Below are 19,318 nucleotides of genomic sequence, written 5' to 3' on the forward strand. Positions count from 1 at the left end.
ACCCAGTTGAGAAATTTGAAGTTTATTGGCTATATAACACCACCACCCAGTAACTGGTTGACTGCTCTTTCCTTTTAACATTGACTACAAAAGGAACAAGGGAGGGTACAATGAGGAACTCAAATCCCTTTCTTCTGACTAGGTACTTCAGTCTTGCCTCCAGTAGGTCTGCATGCTGACAGAATACGAATGACATTCAACATTCGCAAAATCCTGCCACGCTATACCCATCCAAGAGTTAATGAATGCCTTGGTTTAAAGCTGATAATAGTGAAAACAGAAGGAAATATGAACCTGTGTGGTTTTCTACACTAGGAAAACACACAAAAAAGGCTCCCTCTCACTCAATTTGTTAATTTCGGCATATTTGCTCACATGAAGTCCAAAAGTATTTGAACACACTTCATGGTTTGCTGTGCTAGGCCAAAGCAGGTAGCTGGAAGCTGACAGGTACTGCCTCCCATGCACTCTGCCTTACCAACTTCCCTGAAGGCAGGCACTGGTGCAAGGGCAACCAGATTCTCATAAGAGTCCTTTAAAAAAGCCCAAACACTGCAACAAAGGAGGAAACCACCTCCCTGGACCGCCGCCGGGACTGGCAGCTGAGAAGGCGGGGCTGACTCCCCGCCCCGCCGGGCCCGGGCGTCTTTTCCACAGAGTCTCGTCCGACCTACAGCCAGCCGGGGAGAGAGGAGAGAGGCGACCCAGGCGAAAGCAGGTGCCCCACTTACCGCCCTCGCCCGGCAGCGAGCAGCCGCCAGAATCGGGACACACCTCTGCCACCGTGCGGGGCCACCCCCGCCGGCAGGTGCCCGCCCGCCCCGCCGAGGCCGCTCGGCGCTCACCCGGCCTCCCGCATGACGTTGCTGTCGCCGCAGTCGCAGGCGCCCCCCGCCTGGCTCCGGAACATGTTGTAGTCGTGCCCGGCGTGCTCGCCCTGGTGGAAGCACTCAGCGCACAGGCTCATGCAGGGCGAGATCCCGCACGTCCGGCACCGGTAGGCCACGAAGTTGGCCGTCCACACCAGGCCGCACAGCGTCGCCGGGTCGTAGGCCCGCACGGCTTGCACGAAGCTGTCCCACGGCTCCCCGCCCGACAGCAGGCAGCGGCACCACTCCAGCGCCTCGGCCGCTGCCTCACCGCCGCCCGTGCCCGCCGCAGGGGCCAGCACCCGCTCCAGCAGCGCCCGCAGGTGGCCCGCCGCCGCCGTGCCGCTCTCGCCGCCCAGCTCCGTCTTCAGCCGCTTCGCTGTCTCCTGCTTATCCTGGCCACTGGCGCCTGTCCCCGCCATGATGGGAAACTGAGGAGCCCTCACTGCTGCGGCGGGCTCCCAGCTCTGGGGCTCCCCCCGCCGCCCTCTCTCCCCTCCCAGCGATGCCTCTCGCGATAGCCGCGGAACCGGCGCCCTCCCCTCCCGCTCCCTCCTCCTGACACTGCCTCTCCCCTCCCCTGACATTACCCCTCCTCTTCCTTTGCTCTCCCAGCTGGCCCGCGCCGCTCTGTCAGCGCGCAGGTGCGCGGCTCACGCCGCCGCCCCACAAAATGTCGCCTCCCACCGGCCCGAAACTTTCTTCGAGGATGAGGGGCGCGCAGCTTGTCATGGAGGTCCCGGCCCTGTTCAGCGTGGTTGCGCCCCCGACAGGACTGGAGTCCGCTTTGTTACCGAGCCGCTCCGAGAGCGAAGGCGTCTAAGCTGCCAGTAGTGTGAACGGGCGGCGGGGTCCCGCCGGGCTGAATCGGCGGTGGCTCTGAGGGCACGGAGGAACGCTGCTCTCTTCAGCCGCCCTGCCAAAGCCGGCAGAGCACACCGGGCATGGGCAGTAGTTCCGTGCCTGGGTGGCCGGAGCTCTGAGGTACTGTGTCTGCATGCTCCCACCGGGAGAGTGTGTAGATGCCAGTTGCCGTAGCTTATATGCTGACCGGCAGTTTTAGATCTCGATAGATAGCTTTCCGGCTGTGTAATGGGAAACGTAAACAGAGAAAATCTGTCCCTAAAAGAAACCTTTTCTCTGGCAGCAGCAGACCTCCAAGTCCCCAAGGCAGCCTCCCTCAGCTGGCTTTCCTGCTCTCTTCCCTATAACCAGACATCTTCTAGTCTCTGGGGAGACCTTATTGCAGCCTTTCAGTTATTAAGAGGCCTATGAGAAAGGTGGGGAGAGACTTTTTAGCAGGGCCTGTTGCCACAGGACGGGAGGCAATTGTTTTAAATGTAAAGAAGGGAGATTCAGGCTGGGCTTGAGGAAAAAAAATCTTTGCAATGAGGATGGTAAAGCAATGGCACAGGTTGCCCAGAGAGGTGGTGGGTGAACTATCCCTCAAGATATTTAGGGCCAGGCTGGATATGGTCCTGGGCAACCTGATTCAGTGGAAGGTGTCCTTGCTCATTGCAGGGGTGTTGGACCTTTAGAGGTCCGTTCCAACCCAAACTGATCTATGGTTCTGTGATCCCATGACCTCTGTTGAGGTTCCTTAAGGGCAGGGAATACTGGGCAGTATGTCTCTCCCTCCGGGATTACAGGAAGGAAAACATGAGAAAACTAAGTAAACCGGTTTCTTTTCTCTCGGTGACTGTCCTTTCCACTGAGGAGACGGAAGCCCATTTCGGTGCTTTTTGTCCCTAACTGCCCCCACTGGCTTGAGTGCTGGGGAAGGACAGGCCCTGGAGAGCGGGCTTTCACAGACGCCGAGCAGCGGTGGCACGTCGGGCTGCAATAAAGTGTGTCATGTCTATGACACGCGTTAGTCAACGCCAACATCTCTTGATAACAAAAAAGGAAAGCTCTATAGCCCTCCATTCCCGCAGCAACCCGGAAAGGGGCGGGCGCTCCGCGGCGGAAGTGCGCGGCGCCGCCGGGGCAGCTGTGACTGGAGGTGGCGTGAGGCGGTGCGGTGCAGGTGTGTGCTGGCCCAAGGCCTCACGGGCTCTGTCGGGCGAGCGGTCGGTACGGATAGTCCTTGGGACTGGGTTCCTGCTCCGAGCTGGGCTAGGCGCCGCTCTCGGCGGCGGGAGGAGCCGGTCCGGTGGGAGCGGAGCTCCGGGACGCGCCCGAAAAGCGGCCGCGGGAGGAGCAGGGTATTGATGGCGCTTGAAGAGAGGGTCTGTCGCGGTGCGGACCGGCCTCCCGTTAGCCGCGCCTGTCCCTGTCGTCGTAGGGATCCATGGCAACCGCTGCTGGAAAACACCTGGGAGATGCTGAGGAGTACACCGGGGTGTGAAGTGTAAGATAATTCTAGACAACATGTACTTTATTGTTGTAAGTGCATGGCAACTGATTACACGTTGTTTTCAATAGGTAAACTACAAACATGAAGAAGTTAAAACTTAAAGAACTGGAAAGCTGTCTTCAACAAGTTGATACTTTTGAAAATCCAAAACTACTCCTTGAACAGTATCCAACAAGGCCTCATATTGCAGGTAAAGGTAATCCTGCATACAGCATTGTCATCCGTTTGGCTACTTCTCATCAGCACTGAAAAAGTAGGATAAAAAAAAAACCAGGAAAAATAAAATAGGAAAAAGAAAAAGTTTCTACTGCATTATCTCATTTGAGTCCTTTAAACTAAAAGTAGTTGAGAAATTCAGCAGAAATGTTAATTTTATAACGATCTGATAACCTTTGTTTATTAGAAGTATACTGCTAATGTACAATCAAAAAATCAAGTTAAATGGATTTAAAATACAATGTTGTGGTAGAAACATCTTGGTTATAATAAACATCCTAACCTATAAATGAGAAAGCCAAAATGGAATTATTTCATGACACACAAAACCCAGTAAAAGTATATATACTCAGACAGTCACCTTAGTTATGGAGTTTTTTTCCAACATTTCACCTCCTTCTATTGATGTACCCCAAACAACCTGAGAGTCATATGTTTCCCACAAATACTCACAGCTCTGGTTGTAATGTCTCCAACAAAGATTTGGAGTTCTGTAACTTGTCAAAATGTTTTTGACTTGTTTTCACATATAAATGAAAAAGACAATTACAGGCAGTGAGAACATAGGTTTAATTTTGCATGACAAGAAACCTGTAGTTCAGAGTTTTCTGAAGGCAGAAGTAGATTTTCTTGGTTAATCAGATGCATATTTGATATTACTGATCTGTGTGTGTTGGTTGTGTTTGTTTTTCCCAGCATGTATGCTTTATACAATTCACAATACTTTTGATGATATTGAAAACAAAACGATTGCAGACTTAGGATGTGGTTGCGGCATGCTCAGCATTGGAAGTGCAATGTTAGGAGCAGGGTAAGTAATACTAAGTGCTGGATAAGTTTTTTTCTGGTATGGAAGAGTAGAAAGTAAGATTAGAACATAGTAATGCTGAACTAAACTCATTTTAGGTAAAATACCTGGTGCATAATGAGAATATTTAATCTGTTTAGACAGTCAATAACCATTCAGATAGTGGAAGAGATGGACAGTTGACATGAATTTGGAAGTCATAGTGCTAGCTTTCCCCTGAAGCACTAAACGAACACATAAAACATACTCCACAAACTTGAAAAAAGATAATTGAGAAAGGGCAACAGAGCTACTCACATTTTTATCAGGACTGAATTTATAGTGCCTAGGTAAAGCAAGTTGTCTACACAGATCCCTTTCAAAGCTTTACTATAGAATTTAGAATTTAAACATTTTAGTTAGCAGGGGACTAATACGTCACACTTCTTTTTTAATAGGTTTAGTGTGGGGTTTGACATTGACGCAGATGCACTGGAAATATTTAATAGTAATATCGAAGACTTTGAGCTCACGAACATCAACATGATTCAGTGTGATGTCTGTTCTTTATCTGACAGCATGTCAGAGACTTTTGACACAGTTGTTATGAACCCTCCATTTGGTACCAAGCATAATAAAGGTTGGTAATTCTGAAAGTTGTTATTAGGAATGAAACAGCAAGGGATACGCTTCTAATGAAACATCTCCCTTCTTTATTACAGTTACCTATTGTAATTACCTAGACTTTTGTTCATCAGGAATCAGTTTCCCAAGTACAGATTAAAAATTTCAATGTTGTAACTAACAATTGCTGGGTTTGAAATAAACAATACCAGCTATTTCATATCCATATCATTTTTCTCTTTTACTAAAAGTAATTGGGTTTTAGAAATACATTCTGTACCTTAATGTATTCAGTACTGTTTCTCAAATAGTTATTACTCCAGAAAAAACAGAAGCATGAAGCAGATCTTTAAATCCTCTAGTTTAAGTTTGCATTTATCAATTTAAATCATTTCATCAATCTTTTAGGAATTGATATGATTTTTCTGAAAACTGCATTACAGATGGCTAAAACAGCTGTATATTCCCTTCACAAAACTTCAACACGGCAGGTAAGTCCTTCATTCTAATAGGGCAAGCATAATCAGGCAGTGATGTTGTCTATAGCTTCACTGATGCGTTCACACACCCCTTTATGGGTGTAAAGTTTGTTCTGGGGAAATACTAATCATGCCAAATAATTAATCTCAAGATAAGTATATATATATAAGTAACTAATCAAGATAAGTATAATGTTTCAGCTTGAAAAACAAAAGCATAGGAGACTTCTTGGATAAGCGTAAGGGTGTAGATACGTATAAATAGTACAGAAATGTGCTTTTAAATTTAGCTGCATCTATTTTCTGTTGTAGCATATTCAAAAGAAAGCAGATGAATGGAATGTGAAGATGGAAGTCATAGCAGGTAAGATTAATTAATTGTTAAACACCACCCCCAAACCGTTATGGCAGGGGCCAATGTCTTAACAGCCTGATGTAAATTTGGATTTGTGACTGAAAATGAAGTCTTTTTTTAGGCACTCCTTTTGTGGAGGTTTTGGGTGGGGGCATGGTGTTGTTGGCTGGTTGTTTTTAAATAGTTGATGCCTGGCTAGAATAGAAGCAGGCACTTACTAAGTTCTGAGGAATGCCTGTTCTGTGCTGAATTAGAACTGGATTTCTTCCTGGGCTAGATTTTGCCTTCAAGCAGAGGTTACCTACCTTCCTGCTTCAAAGGGAGATTGTTGCTGAATAACAAAGGCAAAGTGCTGGTTAGTTCTCACACACAAAAAAAACCCACACACCTGTCCTAAGTACTTTTATGATGGTTCAAGTGTCTTCCCACTACTTAAGTTGCCAGCTGGATGTGTTACATAGTGATAACAACTTGAGACACGGAAGTTGCCCAAATGCTTGAAACACAACTGCATTTCAACCATCCACTTACTGTTTGATGCAGCTGGCTTAAATGTTCAGGCACAGTCTAGGTCAGAGGTCAACACAGTTACATAGTCGGGGACAACAGGCACAGGTCATAGAAGAACATAGGTGTAGGGTGTAAGTCAACTGACTAATACTTATTCTAGTGTAACAAATATTCTTTGTACTATTTACAGAACTTAGGTATGACTTACCAGCATCATACAAGTTCCATAAGAAGAAATCAGTAAGTATAAAACCTAATGTAACTGAGAAAATGTTTTGTACAAGGCAAGTTAATTCTACTTAAGGACACTAAAGTTTTAGGGCCATATATACTGGATGAGAAATGCTTACAACGCTCTAGAGATGTTCACAATTATGGCATCAAGTTCCATTGCTATTACTACATTTTGTAGTTGAACAGAGAAAAGAATCATTGTAATGCAAGTCAAAGCTGTATGCAAAGATTAGAGCCAGCAGTGCAACTTGATGTGAAAAGCTACAGGTAGCCTACTGAAAAGTTATTTGCTTGAAACTTAGCCTGAAGTACTGAAGGCCAGAGTAACAAGGATTTTACAGCTGTAGGATTATTTCAGTACTCTACTTTTCAGCTCTCTACCTCAAATAGCTGCAGCCAGTGAAATCCCTCATAGAAACATCTTAAAGAGGGCAGGAGCAAGCTGTGCACTGCTCCCAGAACATCTAGCCAGGATGCTGCAGTATGGAAGCTTAACCCCGCAGGCAAGTTCCTGGGAGAGGACTGCTGGCCTAAATGTGTATCCCACTACCACAGGTGAATTAGAGAGAATCCTGGAGCAGACCAACTTAGATGTTAAGACTGTTAGGTATGTTGAGCAGCAAAGACAAGTTTTGCTTAGCTGTATCTATTGCCTTGGTGACTTGAACTGAAATTATGGAAGTCTGTCCTTCAGCTTTGCTACTTCACAGGTACAGCTTCATACTACATTAACATCCAGGCTTCAGCAGTAAGCAGTTTTAAGTTCTGAATTTATTGGCAGCTGCTATTTAACATAACCGCAATATTACAGAGTCCAGAACCTTTTACATTTGAGTGGGTTGCCAGAGAAACTGTGAAGATCTGACGGTATAAACAAAAGTATAAATATAAAAGTTTTCCAGGGTGGTATGTTAAGAGTAAGCATGCTTCTTAAACAGAAAAAAAGCTGTAACCCAACAAAATGAAGCTTTTCTCTCATTGTAGGTTGACATTGAAGTGGATTTCATTAGATTTTCTGCCAAGAAACTCCTGAACTGAAGCATGTCTTTAAAACCTATTGAAAATGGAACAATAAAACAATGATTTTTTTTTTTTTTTCTAAACTTTATTATTTTAGTATTACTAATCACCTCCTCCATTTTCTGTTTTCAACTGTTTTGGTGCAGGTTCTTCTTTTTCCATTTCTTCTAGTGGTCTCTTCTTGGGACTTGCTGGTTCTGCAAGATTGAGTAGGCAGTCATTTATGGTAAAGGATAGCATTTCAGTATTGCCTGAAATCTTCAGAAAAAAAAAATCCTCCCTATCATATAACTTCAAGGATAAGTCCTAGTTTATTCACTAGGCACTGCTACACTAGAGGGCTTACTTATTACTGTGAATTACAGCTTTTAGATGTCCTAAAAGACATCTTTAAAGAGCTTCTTACTTGTATAACTTCACAGGAGGAGAGCAGGTAAGATGAAGGAAGACAATCTAGCAGGACTAGGTATCACTGGGTTTTGCTTAAGCAGGTGCCATATCTAATGAACAGAAGCTTAGCTCTTCTTCTTCTCCAAGCAAAATACCAATATGCAGAATTATTAGTCTTCTCATAGTCTCAAAGGAAAAAGAGGAGAAATCGCCACTAAACTGTACACCAACTGGCTCTGTATACAACTGTGTCATGTTGCTTACAACCACCATCTTTCAATGCAGAATGCTTTGAACAGCCACACAGTACAGCCCTGTATATCTAGTAATTTTTTTTAATATGCTTTTGGGGCAGCTCTGGAAGGAATCAAGCACAAGACCCTTATCTTCAGATAACTTACTGATGGCTGACAAGAGGGCAGAAATACTGCAATGTAGGGCCAAACAGTTCTAAAAACATGAGTACTTCTCCAGAAGGTAGCTCCCTGTACTAAAGAAGCAGACTGCACTGCACAGAACGACATACCTGTTTTAGCATCATCTTCACCACCTTCTTCATTATCAAACTTGATTTTCTTGCCCTGAAACTGAATTTTTCCTTTCTGTGCTCCTTGAGGTGTCTTTCCCCCTCTTCCTTTTCCTTTAATTTTGCGTCCTGTGGGGATGGAAGATGTCAGGAACTTTGTAGTTTGTCTTTTAACTAGCACGCTCAAAAGAATGCTTTACAGTTAGGCAGTGTTTAGTATATATTCAATATTTACAGTTACTTTCACCACAGTGCCAGTTTTAGGACATTATAAATGCTTAAACCAATAAAAGGAGGACCTTTTGTCTTCTGTTTCAGCAATTCTTGCTGGTCTTCCAGTAATTTTTTCAGAGCTTCTTTCTCTACATCTCCTTCTAGCAATTCCCATGTAACATCCTTGTTCCGAAGCTGTAGGTTTCCATTATGTGCTGCTTTTGCTTTTTCCAGAGCTTCTTTTGCAATATCCTTAAAAAGGATAATTCCCTTAAAAAGAAGAATGGCATTAGCATTTGAATCTTGCTGCAAAAACATTCAGCTAGAATGATGAACAACGCTTTCTGTTAGGTAGCTCAGCAAGTTCATCACTCTTGCATGTTGTAAAATATCTAGACTGAAGCAAAATCCTCAGACTGTCCTAACAAACATTCTCAGTCTCAGGTTTGACCTTGTCAGCTGAGAAGGCCAGAAACTTTATCTGTTTGTAATTCAGTTCTCTGAATACTCTGCAATTCCACAAGCCAAGTAATTTCTTACTTGATTATGTAAGAGACCAAGCATTTAATCATTCAGTTTAAAACTTTAATACAGAGATCTTAATTCCTTGTGTAAGATTCTACTGACCTCCTTTGCACCTCTGACAAAGTGTATCCATTTGATTTCTCCATGATCAGAAAATACATCATGGAGGTCTTCTCTGCATGTTTGATCATCTAGATCACCAGAAAACTTCAAAAGACATCCCGTCTTCTCTTCCAGAGACTTCTAAATGAAATAAAAACCCCCCCACATTTTTGTTGAAGAGTCAAGCCTGAATATTCATTTCCACCCTCCCCCCCCCAACCCTATTAACACATGGCAGTCATGAATAAGCAATTGAAGTCAGCCCCCGTTAGTGCCATCAGTAACCCAAGTGTTCTTGCCCTATAGCTTATTAATGCTGATGTCAAAGTCTTGCATGGTGTATCTCGCCTTCTTTTCTTGAATTTTCCTTGCTTACTCTGACACATTTATGAGGAACTTTGTACTCTTCCTGTAAGAATTACACTCTTTAAATTCTACAGAACAGTTTTTTGAAGGCTGACACCTCAGACTGAAAAGCTATATAATACTTATTAAATCCTTACTAGATCCTTTAAATACCACAGGAGAACTGTCATCTCGGTGGTGCATTTAGGATCACTTCTCAACAGGTAAATGTGCTAAATAATTTAAATTCAGGATATGATCCTTTAAACAAAATCAGTCATTTGAAAATAAGATGAAATATCAGGACAACACAAAGTCTCACCACAGGTCAGCTGGAAAAGCCGAACTTTCTAGAAAGTGCTCTGTATTACAGAATTTCAAACGGTTAATGTTGAATATCAGCTTTACAAAATGTGCTGCAGGAGCATGTTTGTAATGTGTGGATTGGAAAATCCATACAACAGCAAGCACTGCATAGTTTTCAAGTACAGAGATTTAAGAAGCCCATACCATTTCAGCATCTGCTGCTTGTTTCTGTTTTTCTTCTTTTTCCCTGTAGAAAGGTTAAATTAGTTAAGAGTTGTTTCAAGTGTGATCAGGTGAACAAAACCAGGCATTTTAATTGATAATGACTTACTGTTTAGCTCTTGCTTTAGCTTCTACTTTGTATTGTTTCCTTTCTTCATTCTTCTTTGTACAGTACTCCTCCCTGCAACAGAAGACGTGCTAAGTTAACACCACTTAAAGTATTCCATTATGATTGCTTTGTAAGGCAGCAGTACCCAAGAAGCAGTTCAGATTATCTGTCAGATCAGAGATGCTACTGTCCAAAAGGTACAGCTATCAGTACCTGTGCAGCAGTGCAGAAACTTAAACTTCTCTGGTCAAGCCAGATTCTTGTCTAAATCCACCTTTGACCATTACTAGTTCATACATTAGTTAAGTGGACTTACTTGAAAAGTATCATCAGCTCTGTGTCTTTGTACTTTTGGTTTGGGATCTCTGTGAACTTCTTAGCAGATTCAACACTATCAAAAACTGCAAATATTGAGCCCTGTTAAATGGTAAGAGATATTCCGCATTAGAGCAATTGAACAAAATGTTGTTCGGGGGGGATCCCTGCCCCAGGGCTGAATTTTCATTGCAAAAGCTACCTTAAATGTTTTCTGCAGTGTCCTCCTCATTTGAATGTTTTCAACTGGACCTTTATCCTCAAGCCATTCTTTGATATCATCAAGAGTTGCATCTAGTGGGAAGCCTTTCTGCAAGAGAGCAACAAGCTTCAATTATATGCAATAGCTGACACTTAGAAATTATAACCTATCTAGTGTGAGTTAATTCAGGCTTTCCTTAGACAGTTTCCAGTCAAAGTCATGGAGAATGGTGCAGAGCCAAGGAAGAAGTTTACTTACGACATATACAGATCTGTTTCTAATTGCAGCCTTATACTGGTCATTTAACTCAGGAAGGGGTTTGTTTGGAGATCTTCTGATTTTTGTTTTGTCTTCACTTATTTCCATTAAACCAGTCTTGGATTTTCTTAATGCTTCTACAATAACACTAAAATCCGTTGAAAGGTGACTCAACCTATATTGAGTAAGCAGACACAGGTTATTACAAATACACTGGCAAAGCTGAAGCCAAATGTTAAAACAGCAACAGGAGTTGTACATGCTGACCAGGGACATTTGGCCCCAAATAGACATAAGTAGCTGAAAGTCACCCTTCCATCCAGACTCCAGACTAGTTGTACTTTGGTTTTACCTGTTGAATTTGATCATTACTTCTAAAGGCACCCAGCCATCATCTAGTTTGATCTGTTCCTTCAGGAATTTGTCTCTTGGTAGATTGTGATTGCCAAAATAGTACTGAAAAAAAGAAGGGGATGGGAAATAGGGAGAGATATTTTTCTTTAAATATTCAGTCTTAAAACTTTATTGTTATCTGACACCTCACTGCAGTGGATTGAGACACACCAAAACTAATTAATCTGAGTAATTAGAAACTCCAAAATTATTACTTCCTGTTTTAATGTGATGATTTTCCAAGAGTTAGCTGCAACACATAAGTTGTAAGAAAAACCCAGTGCTTCATATCCAATAGGACTAATCAAGCACAGGTAGATTGCAGTTTTGTTTAGGAAAGGCATAAAGCTTGTTTTGTTAACATAATTACTCCTCAATCAGATCAAGCTCTGCAGAGTCAATAGTAAAGTTTTTCACCAACAGATTCAGGTTTAGTCCTTATTTAAGGAATCTATAAGCAAGAATATTGTATTTGCCATACTGAAAAATCATACTGGTATACTAGAGTTTCTAGGTCTCATTCAGGAAAATAAGACGTTAAAAAATGGTTTTATTTTAATTTGCTCTGTTCTTATTTTGATCATGTCCAGCATGGGAAGACAACTCAGTACAAGACAGACAATCAGATTCTTTTGCTTACTGGTAATCATTTAACTAGGGTCAAACACTTGAAGCCATAAGGTAAATTGTAGTGTTTCCAATTTACCCTGTGTAAATTGTGTTTTAAAAAGTCAGTGTAAGCTTTACAACAATACGTTTTCCTCTGGTATACCTCAAACTCACATTACCACAAGTCTAGCTCTTTTTCCCCAGTCTCTGCTTTGGGTTTTTTTCTGTTTTTTGTTTTTTTTTTCTGGGTTTTTTTCATAATGGCTACAGCTCCATATGCTAATGGAGATTCACATGCAGCTACATTTTTGTCCTTCAGGAAAAAAACTTCAGTTTTAAACGTCATTTTACGTGATGGTGCTCAGTTTTCCATTGTAGGGCAACCCTTCAAACCTCTGGAGTAAGAAATAGTTAATCTAAAGTAGGCACGTAAGTTTAGTTGTAACTTGTAGCAATAAATTACAAAGCACTAAATCATAACACCAAATTATGTGATGTGCTAGTATTCTGACCAGCAGAGATTCCCAAGTAGGAGGATTCCCCAAGTTCCCCAAATTAAGTCATACAGAATTAAAATGCATCTTTTTTACATAGATAGAATAATCCCAGTGAACATAGCAGTAAATTGTTTAATGATACGTTCACTTGCTATAGCACCTAAAATGCTAGCAAGTTAAACACTTGTGTTTTTAAATGGCAGTTTTGCATAACTTCCAACTTAGACTACAATTATGAATTACCTTAAAGCATTAAATACTTGTCATAGACCAATAACAGACATTTATAAAGAGCTGAAGATTCAAGTCTAACTCCCTAGGAAGTTAACTTCCCATTAGCCAAGTCCCTACCAATGAATGTCTCCAAAACTACACCTCAGTTCAGATCCCAAACAGTAAGTTGAACTTACCTCGATTTGCTGACATATTTTGTTTTCCAAAAGGGACATGTTTTCACCATCTCCATTTTCAGCCATTTTCACCAGCTCTGTAGGAAAGAACATAGAACAAAGGCACTAAGCACTGAATACTACTTTCTGCAGACTTATCTTCATAGTGCTGCATTTCACTGCAGCCTCATCTAAACAAGGTAAGAAACAAGTTCTTTAGCCATACATTTACACTTGTGAGCCAACTTTAAACATGACTACAGAACTCCAAGGGGAAACTACGAAACAAGAAAGTAAAATACTTTGGTTGCTAAGGCAGCATTTGGCATCCTGCATTGAATTTAAGTAAAGAAACATGCTGATACTTGTTCTAGGCACAGATCCTCAGTTGGTACCTAACAGCAACAAACCTGAGAGCCAACAACATTTGTTCTTTAAGTCAAATCCAGCTTTTCATCACTAGGCAAAACATCAATAACCAATTGTTTAATATTCCTAAATAGATATAACTAGAAACTTTTCTGAAGTTTCCACCTCCTAATATTTGAAACTTACTGGAAGAGGGAATGAAAATATCTGTGTTTACTACTACATCCTAAAGATGTCTAGTTCTCTCCTTTACAAACTTCACTTCAGTTCTCCCTGAATACTGAGTCAAGCACCTTTGCTAAGAGGCAAGATGTTTTATCATTAGAGTAACTTCTTCCCTAAACTGGCATTAAGCGTATAATCCCAGTATACAATCACTACAGGCACCAGAAGGTTGGCAAGAAAGCAGCTACTGGCCAGAAGGTTAATGGGGATCAGAAAATGCCTGTCCAGATAAAGAATAGTGTGTTAAGAGTAATCCTTGAGGAAAAAAAAACGCAGCTTTATAAAAAGCTGTCAGAAATTGGTTTGAACTTAGTTTTATACCATGAAGCACAGACTTCTTTCTCCCTTTGAGCCCTAACACACTGGTTAAATCCAGCTACAAAAGATAAAGCAGTCTGATGGCCCCCAGGTCAAAGAACAGCCATCATTAGGACTACTGGTGAAAATGCTCTCGCATGGTTTATTGGAAGATTTAATTACACACATTCTGCTCTTATGCTACTTGCAGGACAGCAACATCAAGAGCATCAAGACAACTGACAGCAAAGCAGCAGAGAAAACTGCCTTGACACTCACTCCCTTATCACAGGAAATACTGTTCTCCATCAGAACACCCAAGTGGCTGCCCCACCTTCTTATTTGAGTAGTTTAATTCATTGTTCAGCCTACTGCAATCTGCAGTATTCCCATTTCCCATATCCCCCTCTTCCTGCTCTTGAGGCTACACTGCATCTTTTGACTTGCTTGTAGTGCTTTTTAATCTAGGCACTTACAGCCTCAAAATCTGCATCCTAGTCTCCGCTACTGGACTTGCACCAGTATCTGATGCTGTGGCACTTTCTAAAGCATGGCTTCCACAAGTATTATTTGACAGCTGTGTTTATAACGCAGTTCATAGGAATCAAGGCCACAGTACACAAGCTGACAGTCGCAGTTCCTTCAGATGTCACCCATTAGCCACCCTGACTACAGGAGACTGACTCAGTTCAGTGTGTTCATTTAGGTGTTGGCACCATCTTAACACTCCCTTGTGATGCCATCCCCAATACCTGAACTGTGAGAGAAACCAGTGTTCTATTTTATACTGTATCTAATTTGGTGTCATTTAATGACAGTCTATGGAGTAGTTTCAGCTTTTTCCATTGGATCAGCTAATTGACATGTGTGCTGCTGTAACACCTGACCCCACCAAAAAAGGGAAGAACAGTTCCATTAAATTTAATCACTGGCTCAGTTCAGCTTGTAGAAAACACTAGTGATTGAGCTGGGCAGGGAGCACAAGAGAAGAAAAAAACCAATCAGAACCTTTCTGTGGCAGCAAGCAGTTGTAGTGGGTTAGGTTTAACATTAAACTATATCCTCAGGGTCAAAAATGGCAGCTGTGTGCATCTTCATGAGATGCAAGTCATTGCAAAGTCTCTTCTCCAAGCATGGCAAACTTTTTTAAGCATTAGGCAACATATTTAAGTGAACCGTTGTCTTATGGGTGCTCTTCACAGTACAGCTCAATTAACGTGTAAGACAACATAAAAATTACTAAGAGATGCGAAAGTTTTGCTCTTTTGCATATTCTGAGGAATGCAAATTTGTATTTTAGTCATGCACCCCATTTTAAGGAAAATGCATTAACACTGTGTTCTGGGTTCTAGAATGGAGACAAGTCTGCTGGTGCACACTGAAATACAGACCGAGCTGAAAAAAGAAATCTTCCCTCACCACCTTGGTGGTCAGCCAGTCTCAGTACACTGCTGGGAGTGAGCTGAGTGGAGACAGCTGCTTTGTACTCTTCTGCAGCATTAAACATAGACCAGCATCCCAAGAGGCTGTCTCTGGTTGTTCCTTCTGTGGTCTCTGCTGTTTTACCTGTCATAACAAATGGTCCATGGATTTCTTGGAGCAAGTTCTCCCTTAATAAAAGTTGTTATAATAAAACTTGGGGCCTTTTGGCTACATGCCGACTAATCACCAGCAGTTCCACCCTAGTTAATGGGCTGAGCATCACAGAGGCAGCATGTCTGAGACAGTTTAGTTAGAAGAGAATCCATTCATAAACCTGTTGACTTTGCTTTGGTTTTGTCATTTAGAGAGACCACTCACCCTCAAATCTGTGCAGGGTAGCTTGGCTCTTCTAGCCTGTCCAAAAACTACACCACTCTGAAATATGCTGGATACCCAAGAACCTATTAAGAAATGCCAAGGTAATAGTGCTGTGAAGCTTAATGGAACAACATAGGCTTATATCTTCACCTAGCTCCTGCCACCTAAACTCCTTCAGCCTTGTTATATCCTTGAATGCCATCTTTCTTGTATTTCCTCAGCTCTCACAGTGCACCACTTGCTCATCAGCCTCACTCTGGGTACCAAACTCCTCAGAACCAGCAACCTGCTTTACACATATGGAGGCTCAGCTCTACTGCTAAGAAGAAATGACAAACAGAGTCTGTCCTTAGCAGTATAAACCCAAACTGTAGGAGTGTAAAACAACACAAAGCCTGGCACAAGTCCTCCAGATCACGGCTAACACCAGGAAAAGTTTTCTAAAAAGCACCCATTTGGCTGCAGTTAACAAACTGAAAATTTAGAAAGGCTTGAGCTTGCCATACATGGAATCAGTTCAGACACTGACCAAGCTCTAACCTATTTAAAATAAAACAGAAGCAGCCTTTTAATTTAAGGGAACCTCTAGTCTTGCTGCACATGCTCACTTCAGGCTCCTTAGCCCTGTCATTTGGCACAAGCTAGTCTTCAGGATCCAGCTTCCAGATCAATAGCTTTCAGTTGCTGTGCAGCAACAAGGACTGATAAAAAGCTACCTCCACAGAAGAACAGGCACAGTCTGAACATGCAAAATCCTACGTAAGATTTTATTACAAGTGCTTTCTTAGACCACCCTGACTAGTTCCTTTGGTGTGCCAACAGTCTGCATCAGAACCACTCAAGATGAAAACAAAATAGTGCAAGTAGGTATGGGATTTAAATTACAAATGGAAAATGACAGTAGTCAAGCCCTGTAACTAGAACAATTTGATGCCACACTGTATTAACTAAAGCATCCCGGAAAAACTCTCCAGTGAATTTCAGTCTTACCAGCCACTTAGTTTCAAGGTCTGGACAAAGCCTAGTTGCAGGCTGCTTTTACTGTTACTGTAATACAACGAAAGGCTTAATTGAAAAGAAAATAAAAAGGATCCCCAGTAAAGTAACACGGAACTGTTACTCATCCATGCGGTATGTGGGAACCTCTGTGTAAAAGGCCGGGGCCTTCTGACCATATTCTTATATCAAAACGAGGCTTTTTATTCAAGACAAGGATTAACTGCCACCACTCGTGATCACGCATTACTTTCACGATTGTTTTTTTGAGTAGAATCAGTTCAATATAAGGAGTAATAAGTATTCCCGTGACAGGAACGCCGGCTCCTGACCCTTATGGCTGTTTGTTCCCGGACACTTACGTACTGCCACAGCGACCGCAGATCCCGCTCCGCAACCCCTAAAGCCCCGTGTCCCCAGTTCCCGCCCTGCGGGCACCCGGGCCTGGCCGCAGCGCTAGCGCAGCCCTCAGCCAACCCGGTCCCAGCCCCGGGGCCCTGTTCCGCGGGAGGGCAGGCACAGCTCGCTCCCTGCGGCACTCCAGAGCCAGCGGCGAACCGCCCGCAGTCAAGCGCTGCGCGAAGCGCTTCCGGCGAGGGGCCACCGCGGCGGCGGCACCGGTGCGAGCGAAGGGCCCGGGCACCGGCACCCCCTTGTCCCCGCCGCGCTTCGGCCCGAGCCGGGGCAGAAGGAGCCGCACGTGCTTCCCGCTTCCGCAGCGCACGCCTGTCCGCCCGCTTCCCGGCCTAGCCGCCGCTCCCCGCCACCAGCCCTCCCTGTCCCGGCGCGGCCCGGGGCTCCCATGAGAAGCCCTGCCCGGTGCAGCACAAACCTACTGCAGCTCGTGCCCCAGCGCGCACACCACTCCGCTCCCCGGCTTTAAAGGCCACAGTCGGCACCGCGCGGCCCAGCAGCCCCCGCGGCACCGCCAGCCCACCCCGTACGTGGCGCAGCTTCCGGGGCGGGCGGACTTCGGGCGGGCCTGGGTTGTGGCCGGCCCCCCAGCGGGGAGGTGTCCGCCTCTAACCCGGTGCCACGGGCGGCCCGCCCACCTCAGGAGCCCGCGCCTCCGGAGCGGTGAAGGGAGCGCAGCGGGAAGGGTTGGTGCGGCGATGGATGTGCCTCACCCGCACCGAGAGGCCGCAGCCTGCGGGGTCGCGTTCACAGGCTTCTGCACGGGTACCAAGAAAGTAACTGAGGAGCCGCCATTTGTAACCTACTGCTTTGTTTACACTTAGTAACATTACAAACATTCACTCAAGTACTGTAGCCGTGTTGTAGACATCTACAGTGCTACAAATATTTGACATCTGTATTAGGTACAGTTTACAAGTGAAACAGTAAAACACTGTCTACCGTACTACAGGTGCAATAGCACAACAATGTAGTGTGCATATTCAACTATGATTACTAAAAATGCATCACAGATGCCCTGATCCCAGCTCTCCATTCCCACTCAGGTGCACAAGATGATGACCGGAAGCCAGAGAACCTGTTCCTCTCAATGCATTCACATTTCTGCCTGTGCTCCAGACCTGAGTGTTACACACTTCCTTAAGATGTGCCACAGACATGAGCTAATCCAAAAGGGCATTGTAAAATTGGTATAAAAAATAGCACCAGTTAAAGTACTGCCACAGGTCTGAGCTCTTACACCCCATTTATTCTAACACATACAAGGACTTACCTGAACCTTAGCAGTAATCTCACCGACTTCCTTTAGGCCAGACAGCACACGCTGTCCTTTCTTTCTGGTGGCATGTGAGAATTAAAAGGCCTTTTGTCACTTTGCAGTTACAATGAGGCCGAGAGGCAGCATCAGGCTCGCTTGCAGGGTGCCCAGAGGGAGACAGCGAACCAGTGCCTGTGCTCCAACTCTGAACAGCGCTGTCCTTCAGCAGCGTTCAGCACCGAGTTCAGAAGCAGCAGACAGGGAAGTTCTCCCAGCAAGCGCTGGGAGGCTCTGTTAGTCCTCACCTTGTTCTCTTTCACTGATTTAGGACTGCTGGTGACAGGACAGAGGCCAGAAGGAACCTCAGGGCCAGGCACAAACAGCTGTTCTATGCTCTTATTTTCCCACAAAAGTGAAGCTTCACAGGTATATATTGTGCACTGAAAAATTACATACACGTGTTGAGCTCACTGTGGTTTTGGTTCCATACAAAGATCACCTTCATGCTCTTGCAATATTGTCCTTTAAATTTCCCCCTGCCTGTCAACAATTCTCAGCTGTGGAATTGCCAGGACAAACTCACTTTATTTCTTTTGCCCACCTGTCCAGCCCATGCATTTCAAGCATTGTCAGAGTTCAATTCCCCACACCTCTTCATAGCTTAATGTCTTCAAACAAATTACACTGGATCCTTGAGTAGCTCTCAGTTGGACAGACAATGAAGCAAAACACTGAACCCATACGCCCATAAGCTTCTGACATAGCAAGGTGACACACTAAGACCTCAAACCAAGAACTATATATACACTGCAGAGCATCACATCGAAGCTCAGAGCTGGGTGCTGCCTGCTACCAGCAGTTAAATTCAAATGAGAAATAGCATAAAAACATGAGAGAACAAACAAAAAATGGAAAATATATATCACCAAGAAAAAGATTTATGGCTTACCCATAAATCCAGCAAAACAAAAATTCCATTTTAGGTAGCAGTGCTGCTGCAGGAAGTTCCCACCACAGCCCTTTTTCATCCCTGCCTCTCATGCCAATGCCCAACAGCTGTTCCTGCAGTCTCTTTATAAGCTGTGCTGGTGAACTGATCCCAGCTAAA

The 19,318-nt window shown here is 43.8% G+C and overlaps 3 protein-coding genes across 14 annotated transcripts in view; 1 reads left to right on the plus strand and 2 right to left on the minus strand.

Moving 5' to 3' along the window:
- The window catches only part of UBR3 (ubiquitin protein ligase E3 component n-recognin 3), a 109,566-nt gene extending 107,991 nt beyond the window's left edge, over positions 1-1,575 (minus strand). For 6 of the 9 annotated variants that reach the window (XM_062604710.1, XM_062604709.1, XM_062604708.1 and 3 more), the window contains exon 1: positions 846-1,396. In XM_062604710.1, the coding sequence (XP_062460694.1) occupies positions 846-1,291 (446 nt within the window). In that variant the 5' untranslated portion in view covers positions 1,292-1,396. Of the gene's footprint in view, positions 1-845; positions 1,399-1,459 lie in introns of those variants that run through there. The other 3 variants (XM_062604713.1, XM_062604716.1, XM_062604711.1) reach the window with 2 other exon arrangements.
- On the plus strand, positions 891-7,533 carry METTL5 (methyltransferase 5, N6-adenosine). 3 transcript variants are annotated; one of them, XM_062604730.1, is made up of 8 exons: positions 891-997; positions 3,294-3,415; positions 4,138-4,252; positions 4,687-4,868; positions 5,261-5,343; positions 5,644-5,695; positions 6,387-6,436; positions 7,415-7,533. In XM_062604730.1, exons 2-8 carry the CDS (start codon positions 3,307-3,309, stop codon positions 7,466-7,468), a joined length of 645 nt encoding a protein of 214 aa, XP_062460714.1. In that variant the 5' UTR covers positions 891-997; positions 3,294-3,306; the 3' UTR covers positions 7,469-7,533. The 3 variants fall into 3 exon arrangements, with proteins under 3 accessions (XP_062460714.1, XP_062460712.1, XP_062460713.1); XM_062604728.1 differs by lacking the exon at positions 891-997 and adding an exon at positions 2,840-2,895; XM_062604729.1 differs by lacking the exon at positions 891-997 and adding an exon at positions 2,857-2,942.
- Positions 7,184-17,465, minus strand: SSB (small RNA binding exonuclease protection factor La). Of its 2 annotated transcripts, XM_062604721.1 has the most exons (12): positions 17,371-17,465; positions 12,873-12,949; positions 11,316-11,419; positions 10,964-11,138; positions 10,706-10,813; positions 10,505-10,605; positions 10,189-10,260; positions 10,062-10,104; positions 9,207-9,347; positions 8,666-8,849; positions 8,376-8,495; positions 7,184-7,659 (listed from the first exon to the last, which is right to left on the minus strand). In XM_062604721.1, exons 2-12 carry the CDS (start codon positions 12,936-12,938, stop codon positions 7,553-7,555), a joined length of 1,221 nt encoding a protein of 406 aa, XP_062460705.1. In that variant the 5' UTR covers positions 12,939-12,949; positions 17,371-17,465; the 3' UTR covers positions 7,184-7,552. The 2 variants fall into 2 exon arrangements, with proteins under 2 accessions (XP_062460705.1, XP_062460704.1); XM_062604720.1 differs by lacking the exon at positions 17,371-17,465 and having other exon boundaries at positions 7,184-7,647; positions 8,367-8,495.
- Positions 17,466-19,318: the final 1,853 nt, after the last annotated feature.

Source organism: Pezoporus occidentalis, unplaced genomic scaffold, assembly GCF_034315485.1.
Source record: "Pezoporus occidentalis ecotype Australia unplaced genomic scaffold, CSIRO_AGI_Poc_V1 ctg88, whole genome shotgun sequence".
Taxonomy (NCBI): Eukaryota; Metazoa; Chordata; class Aves; order Psittaciformes; family Psittacidae; genus Pezoporus; species Pezoporus occidentalis.

Excerpts from the sequence above, each read along its gene's own strand:
- METTL5 (XM_062604730.1), top strand. The coding sequence starts at position 3,307 with ATGAAGAAGTTAAAACTTAAAGAACTGGAAAGCTGTCTTCAACAAGTT. Across the intron at positions 3,416-4,137 it reads AACAAGGCCTCATATTGCAG|CATGTATGCTTTATACAATT; the intron begins GTAAAGGTAATC and ends TGTTTTTCCCAG. Across the intron at positions 5,696-6,386 it reads GAAGATGGAAGTCATAGCAG|AACTTAGGTATGACTTACCA; the intron begins GTAAGATTAATT and ends TACTATTTACAG.
- SSB (XM_062604721.1), bottom strand. The coding sequence starts at position 12,938 with ATGGCTGAAAATGGAGATGGTGAAAACATGTCCCTTTTGGAAAACAAA. Across the intron at positions 8,496-8,665 it reads GCTGAAACAGAAGACAAAAG|GACGCAAAATTAAAGGAAAA; the intron begins GTCCTCCTTTTA and ends CCATCCCCACAG. Across the intron at positions 7,660-8,375 it reads AGAAGGTGGTGAAGATGATG|TCAATCTTGCAGAACCAGCA; the intron begins CTAAAACAGGTA and ends ATGACTGCCTAC.